This window comes from Canis lupus, chromosome 1 (genome assembly GCF_011100685.1).
Source record: "Canis lupus familiaris isolate Mischka breed German Shepherd chromosome 1, alternate assembly UU_Cfam_GSD_1.0, whole genome shotgun sequence".
Classification (NCBI taxonomy): Eukaryota; Metazoa; Chordata; class Mammalia; order Carnivora; family Canidae; genus Canis; species Canis lupus.
The window spans coordinates 106,959,428-106,979,368 of NC_049222.1; the positions used below are offsets into that span (position 1 = coordinate 106,959,428).

The window sequence follows — 19,941 nt, forward strand, 5'->3', positions numbered from 1 at the left end:
ATGGAAAGGGAAGCAGGGAGACGGTGGGGAGGAGAGGGAGGGCTCCTGGCTGGCTCAGCAGGAACAGGCGACTCCTGATCGTGTTGTGAGTTGGAGCCCCACGTTGGGTGTAGAGATTGCTTTAAAATAAAAAATCTTTGAAAGAAAGAAAGAAAGAAAGAAAGACAAAAATTGAACCGGACCACCATCTCAAGCCCCAGCCTGGTCCGGCTTTTATGCCTCTTCCATCTCCTCTCTATGGTCCATCTCGCTGCCACTGCAGTGCCTCAGAAGGTCAGCAGGCCTGGGCTGACAGACCGCATTGCCGTCCCTAACAAAGGGTCCTAGGAGGTCTGTCTACCTTGATTTGTTTTATTTTATTTTATTTTATTTTATTTTATTTTATTTTATTTTATTTTATTCCACACTTGGGGTGATGATGATAGTTTTTGCAAAAGGTACCTCATTTGCAAGGGGAGGCCCTGGGGACATTTTGTCCTTGGCACTCTCTTCCACCCTGCCCCCATTCCAGGGTGGGGGTGTGTGTGCTGTCCTTTGGAGGGCAGGTCCCAGCCTGGGCTCTGCTACCAGCAGCTCTGTACCCCCATAAGGACCTCTTCCCTCTCTGGGTCCTTGAAGTGCCTTCCTTGTCCTCCTGGACGTCAATGAATGGGTGGTGGGTAGATTTCCAGAAGATATATCAAAGGCTCAGCAGGGCTGCAAGGGATTTTTTCTATCTTCTTCGTCCTCCTCTCCCCTTTCACAGAAGGGACAAACTGAGGCCCAGAAGCAGCAAGTCTTTCACCCTAGATCCCCCAGCCCCGAAGGTTCAAGGACCTGGGACTCTGGTGTCTTAGCCCACAGTCTGTGACACCCCCAGAGGGCTCAAAGCAGAGTTCTCACGGTAAGCCCAAGCTTCACCTCGTGGGTTCACACCAGGTGCGAAATGCAAAAGGCTGGGGGCCACCAGGCACTGAGAGAAGACACTGGGGGTCTGACAGCCCAGGGGTGGCGGAGACTGGGGCAGACTGGAGAACAGATGTCCTACCACCCTCCCCCAGCCTCTTTTGCACTGCAAAGCTGCCCACCTTTGCTGGATTGTGCAAAGTCTGCAGAGAGGAATCTGCAAAATCTCCCTCATGCTACAGTGAATGAAAGAAGGAACCACCACTAGAGATGTGACTTGCCCCAAAAGGAGCTAGAGGGGGTGGGGGTGGGGGTACCAATTTGAGACCTCTGGTTAGAGATGACATGGGAGGGCTGCCAAGATCACTCAGAAATCAGTTGACTGGCCAGAATGATCCCTAGTTTGGCCCTCCAGAGGGCACCCCAGGAAGGGGAGGATCCCTGTGAAAACTCAGGTCTGCTGAGGTCCCCAAAGGGGCATAGCAGTTGGAGAATTCTAGACACACCAAAAGTGATAGCACAGTGGTTCCAGAGAATTGGGGGATCTCAAGATGACAGACATATTTGGGGGCACAGGACAAGAGAGTCACAGATGGGCACAGAGGTCTGAGACATCATAAAAAGTTTCCAGAAGGCCCCAGACATAAGTAGAAGATCTCAGATCTGACAGGAGAGCGTCAGACATGCGAAGGGGATCCCAGAGAGACCCTGGGGGGACAGGGCTTAGAGTTACAAGCAGTGTACCCCCCTCCCTGTGTGATGATCTGTGGGCTCACCCTCTCCAGGTGAGATTAAGGGATCTCAGACGCACAAAGGAGCTCAGAGAGGTCCCAGGCTTGGTTGGACGACCTCAGACAGTACCAGGGGATCCCAGAGAAGCTCTTGGGATTCTGGAAGTGCTGTCCTGCCCACCCCTCTACAGACATATATTATAGTCCTCCATGGGTCCTGTGGCCCACGACATGAGGATCCTGGGGATCCAGAACATGACAAGGAAATCCCAGAGGAGCCCCAGACACGATTGGCGGGGAGGGGTCCCAGAGGGACCCTGGGCAGGGCTTAGGGATCATGGCAGCCCCCCTCCCCGCAGCTTGGGGAATCCACGGGTCCTCTGACCTAGGGGGCGGGGACGCCGACAGGACGCAGACGTGGAGCCCCTGAGAGCCCCCCCCTGGGCTCAGGCCCGGCGGGCAGCGGGCAGCAGCGCGCTGTCAAACTGGTAGGTGAGCTTGCGCTTGACCTTGCGGATCTCGCCGGTCTTGGCGTAGTTGCGCAGTGCGCGCGCCAGCTTCTGGTAGGTCATGCGCTTGCGGTTGCCCTTCTGCTGGCCCCAGCGGCGCGCCAGGAGCTCCTTGTGCTTGGAGGAGAACTGGAACACCCCGGCGCCCGGCTCCACCCACCACACGCAGTCGCGCATGTCTCCGCGCGTCAGCAGCCCCAGCAGAAACTGGTACAGGCGGAGCTTCTTGCGGGCCCCTGCGGTGGTGGTGGTGGGGACGCGTTAGGGGAGGCCGCCCCTGGCCGCCGGCCCCACACCCACACCCGCTTCGCGCCCTCCCCCGAGGCCCCGACCAGCCTCAGTCTCCGCGGCCCAGAGCACTGGGGCCAGGGAGGTGGCATCTGCCTGGCTTTCCCTGGGAGGCCCTCCGCTCTCCTCCCTCCCCGAAGCTGTCACCCTGAACTCCCATCTCCCTGCCTTGGTTTATCTTTCAGTATATGCCACTGCTCTGCCGTGGCCCGCACACAGTAATACGCATCTGTCCTGCCTGTGGATGAGAGGATCTGTGAAATGGGCTGTCAGTGCTCCTCAAAGGCTTATCACAGGGCGCTGAGCGGTGGTGAAGAGATCTGAAGTGGGTCTGAATCCGCCTAGCCATTTCTCAGCCTGCAGGGGGACTGCGATCCTGGAAGAACCAGGGGTCTGACCCTTGGGCTCCTGCAAGCAGCAAGGGCCCCACAGAGCTGGGGAGGGGGGGTTCTGTTTGTTCATAGCAGGGCATTGGATACAAGAACCCGACATCTGCCATTTTCCAGCAGTGACCTTCAGGTGGCAACTTAACCTCTCTGAGCTGGCATCTGTCTCGTCAGCCATAAATGAGGCTTGTGAGTGTGTGTGTGTTTTACAGACTTTTGTGAAGCACTCAGTGCTAGGCATTAACAGTTATGAGCTCATTTCATCTCCATCAGAACACCAGAAGATGGGGCTGCTGCTCCATTTTACAGATGGTAGACTGAGGCAGACAGGGAAAAAAAACCTCATGATCCTAACTTCCCAGGAGTTGAGCATACCAGGGGACAGGCACATGGGCAGAAGTAGGGGTTCCATAGCTGGGTGTTGATAGGGTGATTATGTCTGTTGCTATTATGTCAGTAATGGTGAAGACTTACTGATTGGGTTGCCCACTCCATGCCCAGCACTGCTTTCATTTACCCATATGGTCCTACTTACCAGCCTTCCCACGGCCCACCACCACCAGTAATAAACACTGTCACCCCACTATAGACACGAACCTCAGGCAAAGAGAGGTAGAGTCATTTGCCCAAGGTCACAGGGAACTGCCCTCAGCACTAGAGTATAGGGCAGGTGCTAGAGAAGCCACGGTTCCTTCAGCCCCTCCCCCATCTCCATCTGGAGCCCCACCCACCCCACTTGCTCCTACTTACCTGCCTCAGACCCCCTCCCCTCCGGGCCTGCCAGGAGGGCCTCATCCGACTCGCTGTCTGAAACTTCTAAGGTGGGACTGTCCAGCAGGAGATCCTCCTCCTCCGACAGCACAGGGCTGGGGTATGGGGCATACGCCGGGGGGACCACGGTCTGCAAAAGGTCAGGATCACCTGCAGTCCAGGGACCCCCCCCTACCCTCCCTCCTTCTGCTCTCTTCCCTCAGTTTCCTCCTCCTGGGTCCCCCCTGTGGCCCTCTCCACTCTCTTGACAGCCTGCACTCTGGCCTTGGTTCAGATCTCCACGACATGGCCAAAGGATGCCCAGGCCACCTCCCTGAAAGCCTGCCCAACACAGATCGTGGCCTTCTATGCTGTCCTTAGCCTAACATCTGTGCTTCTGTTGGCTGGTCTGTTTGAAGTAAACCTGGTACTTAATTAACCTCAGAGGGTTGTCAGAGGCTTTAACATGCTCCTGGCCCCTAGTAAACCTCAATTAAACAATGGGCATATTGTATCCCTGCCCCTCACCTGGCTGGTGAAGTCCTCCGTGGGGTACACAGGGAAGCTGGGCCCCGGGGGCTCTAGGCTGGGGGCCGGCTCGAGGCTCCCCACAGGGCTGTAGGTCGAAGGTCCCGAAGGTCCGTAACAGAGCTGGACACCCTGGGGGTGGCTGAAGGTGGCCACAGCTGGGTTGAAGGCTTCATAGGAGGTGGCTGGGACAGCTGGACTGAGGTCCCAGCCCCACAGGGAGTCTGGGGGAGGGCACTGAGTCAGAAGCCAGGTCTGGCCTCAGCCCCGCCCACTCGAAGCCCCGGGGGCACAGAGAAGCCATTGTGGGCCATGCAAATCTCTGACCCCAGAATTTACATGGGCAAGAGGGTGGGTGGGAGAGGGAAGGGGAGGAGGTCTAGTGGCCTGGCTTCTAGGCCTGGCTAGCCTTATCCTGCTGAACTAGCTGACATCCATCCCCAGGACTCAGCTCCCCCATCTGAGAAATGGGCCCAAGGTCCATTTGGCTAGGAGGTTGGCTAGGGCAGGGCCACTCACCAGAAGCCCCCTCTGAGTCGGGGTAGCTGGGGTGCTTGCAGCTATCCAGGTCGTAGAAGACGCCATCTGGGTACTGATGGGGTAGGGGAGGGAGATGGGTCAGTCATCCCAGGCTTTGAGGAGCCCCCACCCCCAGCCTGGGCTGGCAAGGAGGATTCTGACAGGGACAGGAGAGAAGAGGACACAGCTGGGAGAAGGAAAGAGACATGGAGATGACCAGGCACCAGAGACAGAGGGAAAGAGACAATCAGAGATAAGGAGGGGACAGACACAACACAGCAGGAAGCCCCCCCCCCCATGAAAGACACAAGCAGAGACACACAGAAACCCCGAGACCCACGGTCTCCAAAAGGAACACAGCAGCCGGCACCCACTAAGACTGTGGGCTCCCAGGAAGGGGTAGGGAAAGTGGGGAAGAATCGCCCCAGGCTCGCCTGTCCCAGGGGTCGGGAGTGTTTTTACAGAGGCAAAGCAGGTCTCAATGCTTCTCTTGACCACCTCTGAATCGATTTGATCTCTCCCAAGAATCATGTGTTGTTTTACCAATTATGATAAAGACCAAAGCTAGACATTGGCCATCTCAGCAGCTTCACTCCCAGGTTTTCCCCCAAGGGTCTGAAAACATTTGTCCACAAAACAGACTTGTTCAGGAGCAACCAGAACAGCTTTTTTAATAGCCCCAAGGGAGAAATAGCCCATGGACAGGAGAAGGGATAAACTGGTGATGTTGGTGTGTATGTTTGCAGAGGGGTGGGGTGGCGCCTAGGTGGCACAGTGGTTGAGCATCTGCCTTCAGCTCAGGTCGTGATCCTGGGATCCTGGGATCAAGTCCCAAACTGGGCTCCCGGCAGGGACCCTGCTTCTACCTCTGCCTGTGTCTCTGCCTCTCTCTCTGTGTATCTCATGAATAAATAAATAAAATCTTAAAAAAAAAAAAAAAAAGAACCAAGGCTGGAACACCTGGCTGTCAATGGAGCATGTAACTCTTGATCTCTCGGGTCATGAGTTCGAACCCCATGTTGGGGACAGAGTTTACTTAACAACAACAACAACAAAACAATGCCTGACATACACTGAATGTTGACGAAGGAAGCCAGACCCAAAAGGGGACATCCTGCATGATGCACTTATGTCAAGTTCAAAACCAGGCAAAACTAACCCGTGTTGGAAAACAGCCCACGGGGGAGGGGTGGTTGTTGGTTGGGAATCTTCCAGAGGGGTGGAAATGTTCTATGTCTTGGTCTGATTAGCTGTTAACACAGGTGGAGGCATAATGTAAAATGTCATTGGGCTGTACGCAGGATTGGCCCCTTTACCAACTGGTATGTTATACCCTCATTTTTTTAAAAAAAGCAAAACTTGTCAAGCTGGGGGAGGGCCAGACAGGAGGGCGGTGGGGTGCAGTTGGGGGGGGGTCTTTCAAGCCCAGGAGTGAGGTTTTCATTCTTGGACTGGGTTGTGGGTTATGGGTAGAGAGTAGAGTATTCTGTGTGTCTGAAATATTACAGACTATATTTTTGAAAATACAACTTAGCAAAAAAGAGAAGGAAGGAAGGAATAAATATGGAATGTGGAAGCGACACGGAGCCAAAGACACAAAGACCCCCATCCCTCCCAGGGCCAGGAAGTGACAGAGCCTGAGAGCTGGCAAGAGCCAGCACAGAAAGGTCCCTGAAGGACATGGGTCAGGTGAGGTGGAGGGTGCTGGTGGGAGATATGGAGGGAGAGTCAGAAAAACAAAGTGACAGGAAGGAGTGGAAGGGGAAGCTGAGGCAGGGGGTCCAGGTGGGCCGTGTGGGTCCCCCCACCCTCCCTGGCCCCCAGAGCCCAGACTCACCAGACAGCTGAAGTGTGGCCCGTCGAGCCTGGAAGGGGAGAGACACAGAAGCATGTCAAGGGTGCCTTCAGCCACCTGAGTCTCAGAGTGGTTGGGAGCCATTGGGGGGGGCGGTGGCTGCAGCTGTGACCACCGCAATTCTTCTGCTGTGTGTCCCAGCATGAGACCAGCCCCACCACACTCGAGCGGGACAGGAAGTGGGGGTGAAGGGGCAGGCAAATATCCCCCCTCCCCTGGGATTTGCATAGACAGAGGCTGGTTGGGGGGCAGGGAAAGTGAGGGAGAGAAAGTCCCTGGAGAGGCCGTGTGGGCGCCAGAGGGCAGGTGGGGGCAGGGAAGGAGCCTCCTTCAGAGACCTCGAGAGAGTGGGTTAAACAGGTCCCCCCTTTGTGCCGAGGGGAGGTAGCCGCGGACAGAGACAGGAAGAAGACAGGAGAGAAGGGAGGAAAGTGTGGAGAGAGACATTCGCAGGTACAGGGAGTGGTTATGAGTCACATAGATAGAAAGATGGGCTTGCGGGAGAGACAGAGAGACAGCAGGAGAGACAAGACAGACAGGCAGACAGACAGACAGAGGAAGAACCGGAAAGAGACTGGGACAGAGACACAGAGACAGAGAGGGAGCAAGAGGCAGAGAGTAGGAACGCCTGGGTGGCTCAGCAGTTGAGCTTCTGTCTGCCTTCAGCTCAGGCGGTGATCCCAGGGTCCTAGGGTCGAGTCCCACATCGGGCTCCTTATAGGGAGCCTGCTTCTCCCTCTGCCTATGTCTCTGTGTCTCTCATAAATAAATAAATAAAATCATAAAAAAAAAGAAAGTAGAGCCCAGAAACAGAAACGAGGTGGCTGAGCAGCAGAGTGGGGGGTGGTGGGCAGGCCAGAGGTTGGCTGAGGCCCAATGCGGGGAGGGGATAGGGAGGGTGGTGGGTGGCGGCCAGGGGATGGTCAGGCCTGGAGAGCCACCTGGGGGAGGCGGGTAGCCAGATGGGACACAGGCAAGCATCCCATGGAGACACTTTTGAGGTCAGGGAGAGAGAGAGATAGGATGGAGGAAGGCAGCAGAGTCGGGAGGAAGAGATCTAGAAGGGGCAAAAGGGAGGGTGGACCCCTTCCTTCCCAGCCCCCTGCCCCCTGGGTGGGGCCAACCACCGCCCCTGAGGGAGGCCTGGCAGGGGTCCCAAGTGCAAGGGGGCTCCTTCCTTTAGGGAACCCCCACTTACTGTGCAGCCTCCAGAGCAAGCATGGTGGGGTAGTGCTGGGCTGGGTTTGCTGCCTGCTGCAGCCACCACCTCTATTTATACCTTGGCCCAGCCCCCTGGGGGGGGCAGGGGTGCCGCCGGCACAGAGCACAGCCCTCCTCGAAAATCCCCTCAGGGAGGGTCAGGGGAGGGGGCTGGATTGCACAACCCATTGGTCACGTGGTGGAGAGGGCAGGCCCAGGGGCCATCTGGATTTGGGGATCCCCACAGTTGGGGTGGGAATAGGGGGCTGACCCAGAGGCGTGGAGATGGGAAAGGAACTGGATTCGAGGGGGACCCTAGGAAAGCAGAAAAGCCATAGAGTCCTGTAGTCAGTGAAGTGGGGGTCAGTAATGATAGTGGGGGGGCCCTGGACCCAGGCCCAGGAACCAGGGGGCACATGCCATCAAGGGACTCAAGCACAGATGGGGTTGCTGGGACACTCATGAGTGGACATGGACTGGGCTGGGGGGGGGCCGGGCATCTCTGAGGAAAACCCAGGCCCAGGGCCTATGAGGACCCTGAGGTGGAAACATCGTGGGTGTGTAACATGGGAGGGGGGTCCCCTGGGTTGTGCCGGGGAGTGGGAGCTTCCGTGCGAGGGGCTGCCCCAGGCCCGGCGGAAACAGGTCAGCACCCGAAGGGTGGGGCAGTCCAGGCACCACAGGATATGTGGTTAGATGTTCACCCAGGGGCTTGAGGGAGGGTTACAGGGGGACACTGAGGCAGGCCTGGCTTCCCTGGGGCTGGCAGCAGTGCTTGGAGCCCAGGGGTCTTGGAAGAGAGGTGAGGAAGTCAGCAGGGGGTTTTCCGGGGGTCAGGGGACCCTGCTGAGTGAAGATGACCCACCCAGACCCAGGTTCATGACAGTGGACCTCGCCCACCAGAGACCACAAAGCACTAGGAAACAAAAGGCCTGAACTTTATTAATTCTCCACCACTGCCCTCCTGGCGTCTGGAAACCCGGTCGGAGGTCACCAGGCCTCGGGGCCAGGTGGGCCGAAGCGCCTCAGAAGCTGCTCCTGGTCCTCCAGGTCCTTCCGCACCTTCTTGCGCATGTAGAAGATGGGGCAGTCCCGGCTGCAGGTGGGGTGGGGGTCAGGGTCAGGGCTGGGGCGGCTGCCCAGCCCAGTGATGGGGCCAGGGCTGTTCCCAGGACTTTGGTCCCCGTCTGCTGCCCACCCAGCCCCCCCTCCAGTGGCAGGCTGTTTGCTCAGTGGGCATGGGGGGAGCCGTAACAGCGGGTACCCGCGGAAGCGCTGGGCCACCAGCCGTATATCACCTGTCACCTGGCGTGGGAACCAGCCCCGCCCACCTGTTCCCTGGGGAAAGCCTGGCCTGCCCTGGGGGAGGGGGCCCGACTGCTGTGTGTGTGTGTGTGTGTGTGTGTGTGTGTGTGTGTGTGTATAAGAGGAGAGAGAGAACTGTGGCCATTTCCTGGGCAGATGCTGGCCTGCAGAGTGAGCCCTGCCCACTGAGCACCCCCCCGCCCCCAAGGCTGGGATGAGCCCTGGCTCGATTCACAGGCCTCTCAGGCCAGGGCGCTGAGAAAAGTCAGTGATGTGGGGCAGGGCGCCACCTGGCACCCTGGGGTTAGGGCTCTGGTCCACAGGCCTTGGGAGCCTGGAGGGACCTGGGCAGGCTAGAGCGAGGGTGGCGGGCCTGCTCTGTGTACCTGGTGCAGATGACATCCTCATGCAGGCTGCCCTGACAGCGCTGGCACTGGGTCCAGAGGCGTGAGAAGCGCTCCTCCAGGGCGTTCAGGTGGGATACCTGGGGATGAGATGGCTCAAAGGGGGCCCCCGCCCCAGTCAACTCCTCCTCCCATCATCCCCTCCTCTCCCCCTGACGCCCTCACCTCCTTCTGATACAGCTCTGACTCCCGAGGCTGGCAGAACTTGCACACGGCTCCTGGGAGAGGGGGTGGGTCGGCACAGGGGAGCTGGGGCCCAGCCAGGGCCTAGGCTGCCCTATCCCTGCCCCTTCCCCACCCGCTGCCCATCCCGGCCTCTGAAAGTCCCCGGGAGACAAGAGAACAAGGGAGCAAGTGTGTAGGGAAAAGTCCCCGGGGAACTCCCGGGGCGAGGGGCCCAGGACCCTCAAGGGGGTGCCTGTAATGGGAGCCCCCACCCAAGAGCCAGGGCCCATCCGGGTGGCACTGCCAGCTTGTAGGGCGGGTGCCGGGAATCTCAGCAATGGAGGAGCTGGTGGAGGGTGGGGTCCTGGGTCCTGGGTCTTGAGGCCTGGGTCCTGAGGCCTGGGGTCTGGGGTCTGGGGCCCAGCATTTACCCTGGTGATTGAGGACAGTCCGGCAGCCGATGCAGCAGCTGTGGCGTTTGGCAAAGGCCAGAAGGCCACCCACCTTGCCTGTGAGCACCGTCTTGCAGCGTGTGTGGTCACCCCCTGCAGGTGAGGGCAGACAGTGGACTGGGTGTCCTCCATGACCCAGGGTCCCACTCTGCCCAGCCCCCTTCTGGGCATTCCCCCTCAGTACTCAGCAGCACGGCCTCCGCACGGCCCTCGCCCAAGATGGGCTCGAAGATGCGCAGGAGTGGCTTGGCGAGCTGCTGCTCCAGATAGTACTGTGTGTCGATGGGCAGGCTGTGCTCCAGCACAAAGAGGGGGTCCTGCAAACAGAGAATCCGGGTGGGGTCACATCCTCGGGTCAGCAGCAGGCCACAGGCCAAAGGGCACTGGGAGCCAGGGGATGGTAGGTCTCTCGGGCATGCATGTGGGTAGTGGGGTGGGGCAGTCACTGGGCACGGGTGCTGCCCTGCGTGCTGGGGCATGGGTCTGGATGGTGGCACAGATCCTGAGGGGTCCCCGGCCATAAGCTGTGACCCATGTTGGGTTGGGGTCTGTGGGTGGGAGTCCAAAGGTTCCCAAGCAAGGGTCAGAGTTCATAGCGGGGTTGGGGGTGAAGGTAGATGGTAACTGGAGGTGAAAGCTAGAAGCCAAGATGAGGGGGGCAGGACAGGAACTGGAAACTGAGGAAGGGGCTGTGTGTGGGGGGGTCAAAGGTCACTGGACCCTCCAGTTGGAATGGGGGAGGATGTGAATCCTAGAGTGATGGGTCAGAGAGCAAGGACCAAGGAGAGAGACACACAGAAACAGGTATGGGGAAATGGGGTGCGCACCCTAGGCTGGATCTCCTGAAGGGGGAGTCAGAGTAACACGGCTCCCTCCACTGTCTAATTTTTGAAAAAACTGGTTTTGAGTGTGGGGGCTGCATCCAGCAGTGGGGACCCTGATGGGGAGAATCCTGGAGGGAGCACCATCGCCCAGGGCTCCACCTCCAGAGGGTATAAGAGGCCTGGGAGAAAGACATCAGGGAGCCAACTCCCAGGGGTGTGTTGGGGGCGGTTCTCAGGGCCCTGTGGGGCCCATAGAGGGAAGCACCCTCCCCACCAGGCTTGGAAAGCAGAAGTGAGAGCTGAGGGGAGCTGGGCGGAGCGGGCAGGTGGGCCTGACCTCGGACTTCATGTAGGCAGCCACGCCCTTGGCAGCGCCGATGATCACGTAGGGGACACGGTCGCCCAAGCTGGGCGCACTCCCGGGGTCCCGCTTCCTCATCCTGCGGGGAGATCGGGGCAGCCGGGCGGGTGAGGGCAGGTGGGATGGCGGGGGCGGGCGGGGGTATAGGAAGAGGCGCCCAGCTGGCAGGAGCCGGCCTATTTCTGGGTGGCGCTGCGACACCCCCTCCCCCGGGCGCACCTCTCAGCCAGCTCCACGTGGGCCTGCTTGCCGGCGTAGTCCGCTGCTGCGCGGGTCAGCTCCTTGGTGATGACCAGCTGGGAGATGTCGATGCGGTTACACAGCAAGTCGGAGATGACGTCCTGTGCGTGGGCCACGGCACCCGCGGGGTCTCTGCAGGGCCAGGATGGGGGTGTCCCTAGTGGCCGCCAAGGACCAGGCCGGTACCCCTCCCACCCCCCAGGCTGGGGGGCCAGGATGTGCCCTGGGGGCTGAGCCCCAAGGCGGAGGGACGTGGCTGGCCACAGGCTGCAAGGTGGCAGAGGCGGGGCCTCGACCCACAGCTGTTCCGACCCCACACTCTTTCCACCGTTCCACCACCGAGGATGAGCTGGGCCCTGGGCCCGACACCTGTGTCCCCAAGGGAGGAGGGGGCTGGAGGCCGGGGCTCCGGGGCCTGAGGGGGAGGGGCATGGCCTCCAGCGCTGGGGGCAGGGGCCCACCCACCGGTCGATGAGCAAGCGGCGCAGGGAGGCAGTGACGAGGTTGGCCACGAGGGGGCAGTTGTCCCGGCGCACGGCCTCCAGGCCCTTGCAGTCCATGCGGTCATGCGCATCGGGCCGGGAGGAGAAGAGCAGGCCAGCATAGCGCTTCTTGCTGATGAGCAGGTAGGGAAAGTAGACCTGGGGGGGACCCATGGCTGAGACCCTCGAGGCTTCCTGAGTCCTGAGACTTCCCTCAGAAACTGAGGACACACAGGGCTGGTCTGTGCAATGTGGGACTGGGGACTCTGGGGGGACACAGACCCTAAGACCCCAGTGCCTGAGCCCAGGGACACTGTCAGCATTCCCGGGGCCTCAGATCTGAATCAGACATGGGGATAAACCTAGAAACAGGCCCTAAAGCACGAGATCCAGGGACGCCTGGGTGGCTTAATGGTTGGGCGTATGCCTTCAGCTCAGGTCGTGATCCCAGGATCCTGGGATGCAGTCTGACTTCGGGCTCCCTGCATGGAGCCTGCTTCTCCCTCTGCGTATGTCTCTGCCTCTCTCTGTGTCTCTCATTAACAAATAAATAAAATATTAACACACACACACACACACACACACACACACACAAGATCCAGACACAGGGGTGTAGTCTGGAGAGACCCGAATCGGATCAGGGGACAGATCTGAGGCAGACAGGGATACACCGCAGCACCCCCTCAAGGAGTTGAGACTAAGGCCCCGGTGTGAACCTTGAGGTAGGGGCTTCTCAAAATTGGGAGGCTCCAAATTTGAGAGCAGGTATACCCAAGACCTGACCCTAAGTTTGAACCTCGGGAATAAAATGCAGTGTGAGTCCCCAAACCCCAGCCTGATTCCTGCTGGAAGGAAGCCAAGGAGCCCTGGGCAATGGTGCCTTGATCTAGGATTCACCCCATTAGGGTTCCCACTGCCCGAGGCAGCCCCCAAACCCAGAACCAGAGATACTCTAAGACTGACAAGGTTTTCAAAAAGTAGACACTGTCCTGTGTAGTAGCAAAGCCCAAGGCTTTAGAGGTTTTCAAACTCTGGGGCATCCAGGCAGCAAAATACCTCAAAATTGGGGCATATGAATGTAAAGAATGGGATACCCAGAGTACCCAGATCAGGGCTCCCTGAAATAGAGGGACCCTGAGCAACACCAGGGTTCCCACACCAGAGGAACCTCAAATGCATTCTTAAAACTTGCAGGCACCAAGACCCAGAGACCCTCTAAAACTTGTGAGACCCACGCCTGCCCACTCCAAGCCCTGAGAGAAGCTCCCACTTACCTTCTCAAACTCGAGCCGGATGGGCGGGGGAAAGTGGCCTGACACCCAGTCTGCAGCCTCCCGCCCCAAGGCCATTGCCTCAGCCACCGAGGAGACACCAAATCGGCACATGACTGAGTCAGTGTCACCATACACCACCTGGGGAGGAGCATGTGTGACTGGGAGGCAAGGGGAGATGGGAACCAACCCCCTGTACTCCCCCAACCAGCCCCAGGCCCATCTCTAGGCAGCAGGTGGGGCGGCCTCTGACCTTGGCATTGGCGCTATAGCCATTCTCCACTGTGTACTTGGACTCCACCAGCTGCTTTGTTTTCTCAATCATCTGGCGCCCAAAGCCAGTGACGCTCTGTCAGGAAGAGAATCACACAGTGAGGGCCCAGGAGCCATCTACACAGAACACTGGCTCAGGATGCCACTTCTGTTACTTCCTGGGGGGGGGGACTTGGGTTAAGGCACTCAACCTCTCTGTAGATTTCCAAATCTACAAAATGGGGCTACTGGGACACCTGGATGGCTCAGGGGTAGAACATCTGCCTTTGGCTCAGGGCATGATCCTGGAGTCCAGGATTGAGTCCCGCATCAGGCTCCCTGCATGGAGCCTGTTTCTCCCTCTGCTGTGTCTCTGGCTCTCTCTCTCTATGTCTCTCATGAATAAATAAATAAAATCTTTTTCAAAAAACGGGGCTACTAGGCTGCTTCTTAACGATCTGTTGGAAAGGACTGGGTCCCTGGCCCCAGGCTCTGGGCACAGAAGAGGAATGACTGCAAAAGATGTGTGTTGGAGAGGCCGAGGCCAGAGGAGGCCATCTGTACCCCGCTTCCCTCCACAGAGGTGCCATGACATGTGGGAACATTGCAGGCAGCTCTGTGGTACAGGACCACTGGCACTCCTGGCCCCTTCCCGAAAGCCAGCATTGACACCCCCACATCCATGGGCAACCGGAAATGGCCTACACGCTGTTAAGTGTCCTGCAGCATAGGGAGCTGTGCTAGCTTCATGGAGAAACTTTCTAAAAATCTATAAGAAGCTGAAGCCGGGGCACTGGGGGCCAGGGGGGCACAAACCAAGGAGGAATGGGTGTGACTCTTCTGTTTTGGTTTGATTGGATCCAGTCAGATCTCTGTCATTTAACTAGAGCATTTAGGTGACTTATGTTTAGTTTAATCATTGATCATCTCTGGGCTTAAATCTACCACTTTACTACTTCCCTTGTTTATTCTATCTGTTCCTTTGGCTTTCCTTCATCTTTTCCTGGAACGACTCTGTGTTTTATTTTGTTTTTATTATTCCATCTCCCTGCGCCTATAAGCCTGAGACACAGCAATAAGGAAGGAAGCTAAGAAACAAACATGACAGAGAGACAGAGAGAAGGTGAGCAAGGAAAAGACAGACAAGAGGGCCACTTGGGTGGCTCAGTGACTGATCGTCTGCCTTCGGCTCAAGGTGTGATGCCGGGGTCCTGGGATCGAGCCCCACATCCCCACAGGGAGCCTGCTTCTCCCTCTGCCTATGTCTCTGCCTCTCTGTGTATCTCTCATGAATAAACAGATAAAATCTTAAAAAAAAATAGGGATGCCTGGATGGCTCAGCGGTTGAATGTCTGCCTTTGGTTCAGGTCCTGATCCCAGGATCCGGGATCAAGTCCCACATGGGCTCCTTGCAAGGAGCCTGCTTTTCCCTCTGCCTATGTCTCTGACTCTATCTCTTTCTGTGTCTCTCATGAACAAATAAAATCTTTAAAAATATATATAGAAAAGATAGATAAGACCAGGAAGCAGCAGTTCTGATGAGGGAGCTCCACAGGGAGGAAAGCCAAACCCTCCTTGCTTGGCCTCTGTCTCAGGGGCTAGAGTCTGATAGCTGAACACCCACCTCTCTCCACCATGGAGGCTGGGGAGGCCCCCGGGGAACTATGGAAGGCCAATGACTGGAGGACAGGTGGGATGCACTGTGGGATGAACCTTGCCCCCAAAAGAGGCCTGGCTCATAGAGGGAACCTCTAAGCCCTTGGAATGTCCAGCTAAGAGGGTGTCTCTGTTCATGTAGGCCCTTGGACTACACTAACAACATGACTCACAGTGAGGCCTTGGGCCACACGGGTTCAGCCTGACCTCTGCAGGGCATGGAGTAACGACGGTCAGTCCCACAGATGCTCCATGCCTACGTGAATGGCTCCAGTAAAAGCCCAGGACCTGAGGCTCGTGTGACCTTCCCTTGTGGGAAACCCTCTGTGGGTGTTGTCACACATCAATGCCAGTAGCAATAAGCATGGTCTGTGTGATTCCACTGTGAGAGACGAAGCAGAAACGCTATGCCTTTGCCCATGGCTGATTTTAATCCCTATCCTTTAACTGTATGAAGTCATAATCGTGAGTCTGATGACTTTCCGGAGTTCCTTCAGTCCTTCTAGTGGATCACTGGATGAGAGGGTGGTCTTGGGAGAAGCCCCTGAACTGAAGGTGGGTGGGTGTGTGGATAGACCTCTCCCACCAAAAGTCCAGCCACTGGCAGTTCTTCCAAGTCTTCCATCCAGAGCCACATGAGGACTGACATAGTGCCCAGATACAAAGGGAGCTTCCCATGGCTGCAAGTAACCAAGTCTGGAATGTGCCAAGACCCAAATCCCAGGGGCAGAGGTGGACAAGAAGACCTTTCTAAGGCTCTCTTAGGCCACCATCCCAGCTTGGTAGAGCCACAGACTCAGATCCTCTGTTAAAACCATGGATCTGTTTTTCTGTCCAAGCAGCAGAGCTGCCTCTGGTAAACAGGCCTAGGACACTGCTGTGCAGCAAGGAGGGAGGCAGTAGGCTTTTCTGCCTGCAGTCCCTCTCAGAGCAGAGCGCTGACCAAGCACCCTCCAAGCATCTTCCCACCTTGAGCGGGGAGGATGCACCCCTGCACCAGCTCCCTCAGCGATGGACCACACACGGTGCATCAAACGTCAGAGCCTGGCTATGCTATTGGTGGGCCCCTGGCACTGCCCTAGCCCCCATGAGTGGAGACACGGCCCTGTACTCCCATTAGACTAGAGGCCTAATGTAGCCCCATCTTCACAGGGACCAGGGGAGGAGGTGGGTGGGGTCTGTCAGACTGACTAGGACAGATGGAATGAATGAGCAACGAACAAAACCTCTGCTCACCCCACCACTCCCCGTCCCTCCCCTGCTTCATCTGTCTGCAGAGCCCTTGGCACCAAGTGCCTTCTATATGCATTTACTGCTGTCACCATCTGTGTGCCCATGAGGCTGTGTACTGTAGGAGGGCAGGAACCCTTATCCGTTTTGCTACCTGCTGGACCCATAGAGGACGTTCAGCAAGTTGGGGAAACGGGACCTCTGCCACACAGCCACCTGCTTCTCCTAGGGAGGGGTAGTCTGCCCACCCCTTGCCTGATGCAGAAACTGAACACTCACCTGGGAGATCTCCAGACATGGCAGCTTGCCCACCTGGGCACCAGTGAAGCCATATACAGAGTTGGCACTCACTTTTAGGGCCAGCTGCCGCCCATCCAAGACCTGCCGACGCAGGGGGTCTGTCTCCTTGGCCAGTTCGGCCTTGGCCCTGGAAGGACAGGAAGCAAACGCCATTGATGCAGTGTCCCAGATCTCAGGGAAAGATGAGAGGCCTGGGCACTGGTCAGGGTGCCTTTCTAGAAATGGGTGCCATGTACAGTTGTCCAGATTGTGCACTGCACAGAGGCGCCCAGCAAAGAGGGCAAATGGGAGCTGTCTGGAGGGCCATTTTGTTCTAATTCACACAAAGCTGCAGTTAAGTGTGGCGTGGCAATCCTGGGGTGACCCACAAGGGACAGGGATTGACAAGGTGCCTCAGCAAGTTTGAGCAAGGGTGGGTGGGATGCTCAAGAACCCACCTCTTCCGGGCACTGAGCAGGTTCTCCAGGATCTGGGGCAGCAGCCCTTTCCGCACTGACGTCTTCACAAACTCATCCCCTGTGGGCGTCTTGATGAACTGATCCTTGGTCAGGCTGGGTCGGAGAATGCAGAGGTAGGAGTGGAGAGGGCATGAACCTGGCCTCCCCATCTCTTCCTCCTCCAGACCCCTCAGGCTCTCCCCACCTCTCAAGTCTCCCCTCTATGCCCCTCCCCACAATTTCTGGGCCCCCAGCCCTGCCCTGCCTTGAAAATGGCCCCTGGGGTACACGGAATGAAGAAAGTGCCATACCCTAGTTTCTGGGCAGCCCCCGGCCGCAGGAGTGTGGTATAGCACAGGTTATGGGCCATCATGATGGATGGGTACAGAGAGGAGAAGTCCAGGGTGGCGATGGGGACATCATAGTACCTGGGAGGGCGGTGGGGGGAGTCAGGGCCAGGAACCCCGAGCCCCCCACCCCCACCCCAGCCATGAGGCCTCACCCTTTGAGGGGCTCGATGACTGTGGCCCCTGTGTAGTCCTCGCCACCCTCTGTCTTCACCACAGGCATCAGTAGTCCCTCGCGCATGGCCTGGGAGGGGAGAAGTCGGGAAATGGAGGCAGGCATGGGCAGGACAGACCCCGAGAGGAAGGAGGAGGAGCAGGGAAGAGCATCGGATTGTCATGGCAAGTGACCAGAGGCCATGAGTGGGGGGTTTGCTGAGGCGCATTATGACTGGGCCCACCCACAGCTCTGCCCGCTGACCTGTCGCAGCAGCTGGGACACGACCTTGACCTGCTGGCCGCGGCTGAGCAGGTAGCCGAGGGGCACTCCAGTGACACGTGCCATCTCCATGGCGTTCACCAGCACCATGAGCCGCTCCAACAGCCGCAGGGGCAGGAAGGCATCCTTGAGGCAATACACAGCTAGCCGGCGGCGCGTCTGGTCATTTCCGTTCTGGGGACAGGCACCGGTGGCATCAGGGGACGTGGGGGTGGCTGCGGGAACTCAGGGTCAGGGAGAGGGCAAGGGCTGGGGCACGGAGTGGGCAGGGGGATGGGTTAGGGAGTCCGAAGGGGTCAGAGGGAGGAGGGAACAGTCTGAAGGGTGAGCACGGACCAGAGGTGGGGGCAGGAGAGTAGAATAAATGTTGCAGTGCCAGAGGTCACGGGAGCAGGCAGGAATGTGGAGTCACATCTGCAGGGGGAGGTCACAAGTCAAAAGCAAGAGGTCAAGGTGAAAGTCAGAAGGGTTGGTTGGCTGAGGTCAGAGGAGGAGACAAAAGAATAAGATTGGAGGTCAGGGGCAGGAGGTGGAGGTGGAGGTGGAGGTGGAGGTGAAAGGGCAGGGCAGGGCAGGCAGCAGGAGGGGTTGGAGGGCCCAGGCTCGTGGCCAGGCACCTGCAGGTCAGTGATGATGCTGTGCTGCACATCCTCTTTCTGCTCGCCCAGGAAGTGGAAGCTCACGGCGTTGAGCGTGTAGGAGCGGAGCTTGTACTCACGCAGCAGCACCTGAGGCAGGAGGTGCAGGGTGGGTCCGGGACACAGGCAGCAGCCCTGGGGGTGGGGGCACCAGCCCGGTCCTGTCCACGTACCTGCAGCATGTCCATCTGTACGCGGCCCACCATGCTGACCACCTTGCTGTCCCGCCGGCCGGTCTGCTTGGACTGGAAGGATGAGTCCCGGATGTTGGAGCGGAGGCCAGACACGCGGCCCAGGAAGGGGAACGTGTGCACCTGGGGATGAAGCACATGGACAGGGCCAAGCTACAGTGGGGAGTGGCCGGGCCGGATTTGGGATGCCTGGGGCCGAGCCACAGGAATGGAGAGCCAGGCAAGTCATGACACCCATGATGCCACTCTCTTCCTGCTGGGAGCCCAGGGCTAGGTGGCCAGAAGCAGGGCAGTTCTTTTTTTTTTTTTTTAAGATTTTATTTATTTGACCCCAGAAGCAGAGGCAGAGGGAGAAGGAAGCTCCCCACTAAGCAGGGAGCCTCACTCAGGACTGGATCGCAGGACCCCAGGATCATGACCTGAGCCAAAGGCAGACACTTCACCAACTGAGCCACCCAGGCACAGGGGCAGTTCTGATGCAGAAAAACCCTCTGGGGCCGGGTAGGCATGGACCAGAAGTGAAAGATAGGAGGACAGGATGGGGAGAATCAGAGGAATCAGAGGCCTGATGACTATGGGACTAAGGGGGGCAAGAATGGTGCCCAGTGGCTGGGAAGCTGCACTCAGATGGGCAGCAGATTAGAGGACTTAGTGGTGAGGCAGTGTGTGCATGGGGAGGCGGTGTCCAGGGGGCCGCTAGATGGGAGCACAGTAAGGGCACACAGAGAGCTAGGTCTGAGGTCAAGACACAAAGTGGCATGGGAGGGGTGAGGCGGGAGGTCCATGAAGGAGAGAAGAGAGGCCTGAGCTGGTGGAGCAGCAGGGCAGGGGACAGAGGGAGAGGAGGCTGCCCTGTGCACAAATGCCAGATCAATAGGGATGGACTTCTTCCTGGAGCTGTTGGGGGCTGTAAACATGATTTTTTTTTTTTAATAGCATTTGATTTAATTTTTTTAGTGGGCTTCATGACTAACATGGGGCTTGAACCCACCACCCTGAGATCAAGAGTCACTTGTTCTACTGACTGAGCCAGCCAGCATGACTGCCCCAAGCATGACTTTTATTTTTTTAATTTTTCGTTACAAAACCAACCAAACATAAGGAAAAGGAAGAAAGGATACAATATAATCTATAACCCCATTGTGAGTTGAATTGTGTCTTCCTGCACAGCCCCCAAGATGTTGAAGTCCTAACCTGCCACACCTCAGAACATAACCTCATTTGGAAATAAGGTCTTTACAGGTGACCAAGTTAAGACGAGGTCACCAGGATGGGTGTTGATCCCATAGGACTGTGTCC

The 19,941-nt window shown here is 57.7% G+C and overlaps 2 protein-coding genes across 5 annotated transcripts in view; both read right to left on the bottom strand.

Annotated features, from left to right (window-relative positions):
• Positions 1–337: 337 nt before the first annotated feature.
• SPIB (Spi-B transcription factor) lies at positions 338–7,714 on the bottom strand. Of its 2 annotated transcripts, XM_038528099.1 has the most exons (6): positions 7,650–7,714; positions 6,434–6,461; positions 4,597–4,669; positions 4,078–4,301; positions 3,550–3,700; positions 338–2,361 (listed from the first exon to the last, which is right to left on the bottom strand). In XM_038528099.1, exons 1-6 carry the CDS (start codon positions 7,670–7,672, stop codon positions 2,063–2,065), a joined length of 798 nt encoding a protein of 265 aa, XP_038384027.1. In that variant the 5' UTR covers positions 7,673–7,714; the 3' UTR covers positions 338–2,062. The 2 variants fall into 2 exon arrangements, with proteins under 2 accessions (XP_038384027.1, XP_038384028.1); XM_038528100.1 differs by lacking the exon at positions 4,078–4,301 and having other exon boundaries at positions 7,650–7,703.
• An 854-nt stretch (positions 7,715–8,568) lies between these two features.
• POLD1 (DNA polymerase delta 1, catalytic subunit) overlaps positions 8,569–19,941 on the bottom strand; it is a 28,726-nt gene continuing 17,353 nt past the window's right edge. The window contains exons 12-28 of one of the 3 annotated variants that reach the window (XM_038528097.1): positions 18,625–18,765; positions 18,431–18,541; positions 17,796–17,987; positions 17,533–17,621; positions 17,342–17,458; positions 17,031–17,144; positions 16,573–16,720; positions 13,409–13,504; positions 13,159–13,296; positions 11,868–12,043; positions 11,382–11,534; positions 11,139–11,241; positions 10,162–10,294; positions 9,957–10,070; positions 9,526–9,578; positions 9,343–9,440; positions 8,569–8,747 (exon numbers count right to left, since the gene is read on the bottom strand). In XM_038528097.1, the coding sequence (XP_038384025.1) occupies positions 8,642–8,747; positions 9,343–9,440; positions 9,526–9,578; positions 9,957–10,070; positions 10,162–10,294; positions 11,139–11,241; positions 11,382–11,534; positions 11,868–12,043; positions 13,159–13,296; positions 13,409–13,504; positions 16,573–16,720; positions 17,031–17,144; positions 17,342–17,458; positions 17,533–17,621; positions 17,796–17,987; positions 18,431–18,541; positions 18,625–18,765 (2,082 nt within the window). In that variant the 3' untranslated portion in view covers positions 8,569–8,641. Of the gene's footprint in view, positions 8,748–9,342; positions 9,441–9,525; positions 9,579–9,956; positions 10,071–10,161; positions 10,295–11,138; positions 11,242–11,381; positions 11,535–11,867; positions 12,044–13,158; positions 13,297–13,408; positions 13,505–16,572; positions 16,721–17,030; positions 17,145–17,341; positions 17,459–17,532; positions 17,622–17,795; positions 17,988–18,430; positions 18,542–18,624; positions 18,766–19,941 lie in introns of those variants that run through there. The other 2 variants (XM_038528098.1, XR_005354508.1) reach the window with 2 other exon arrangements.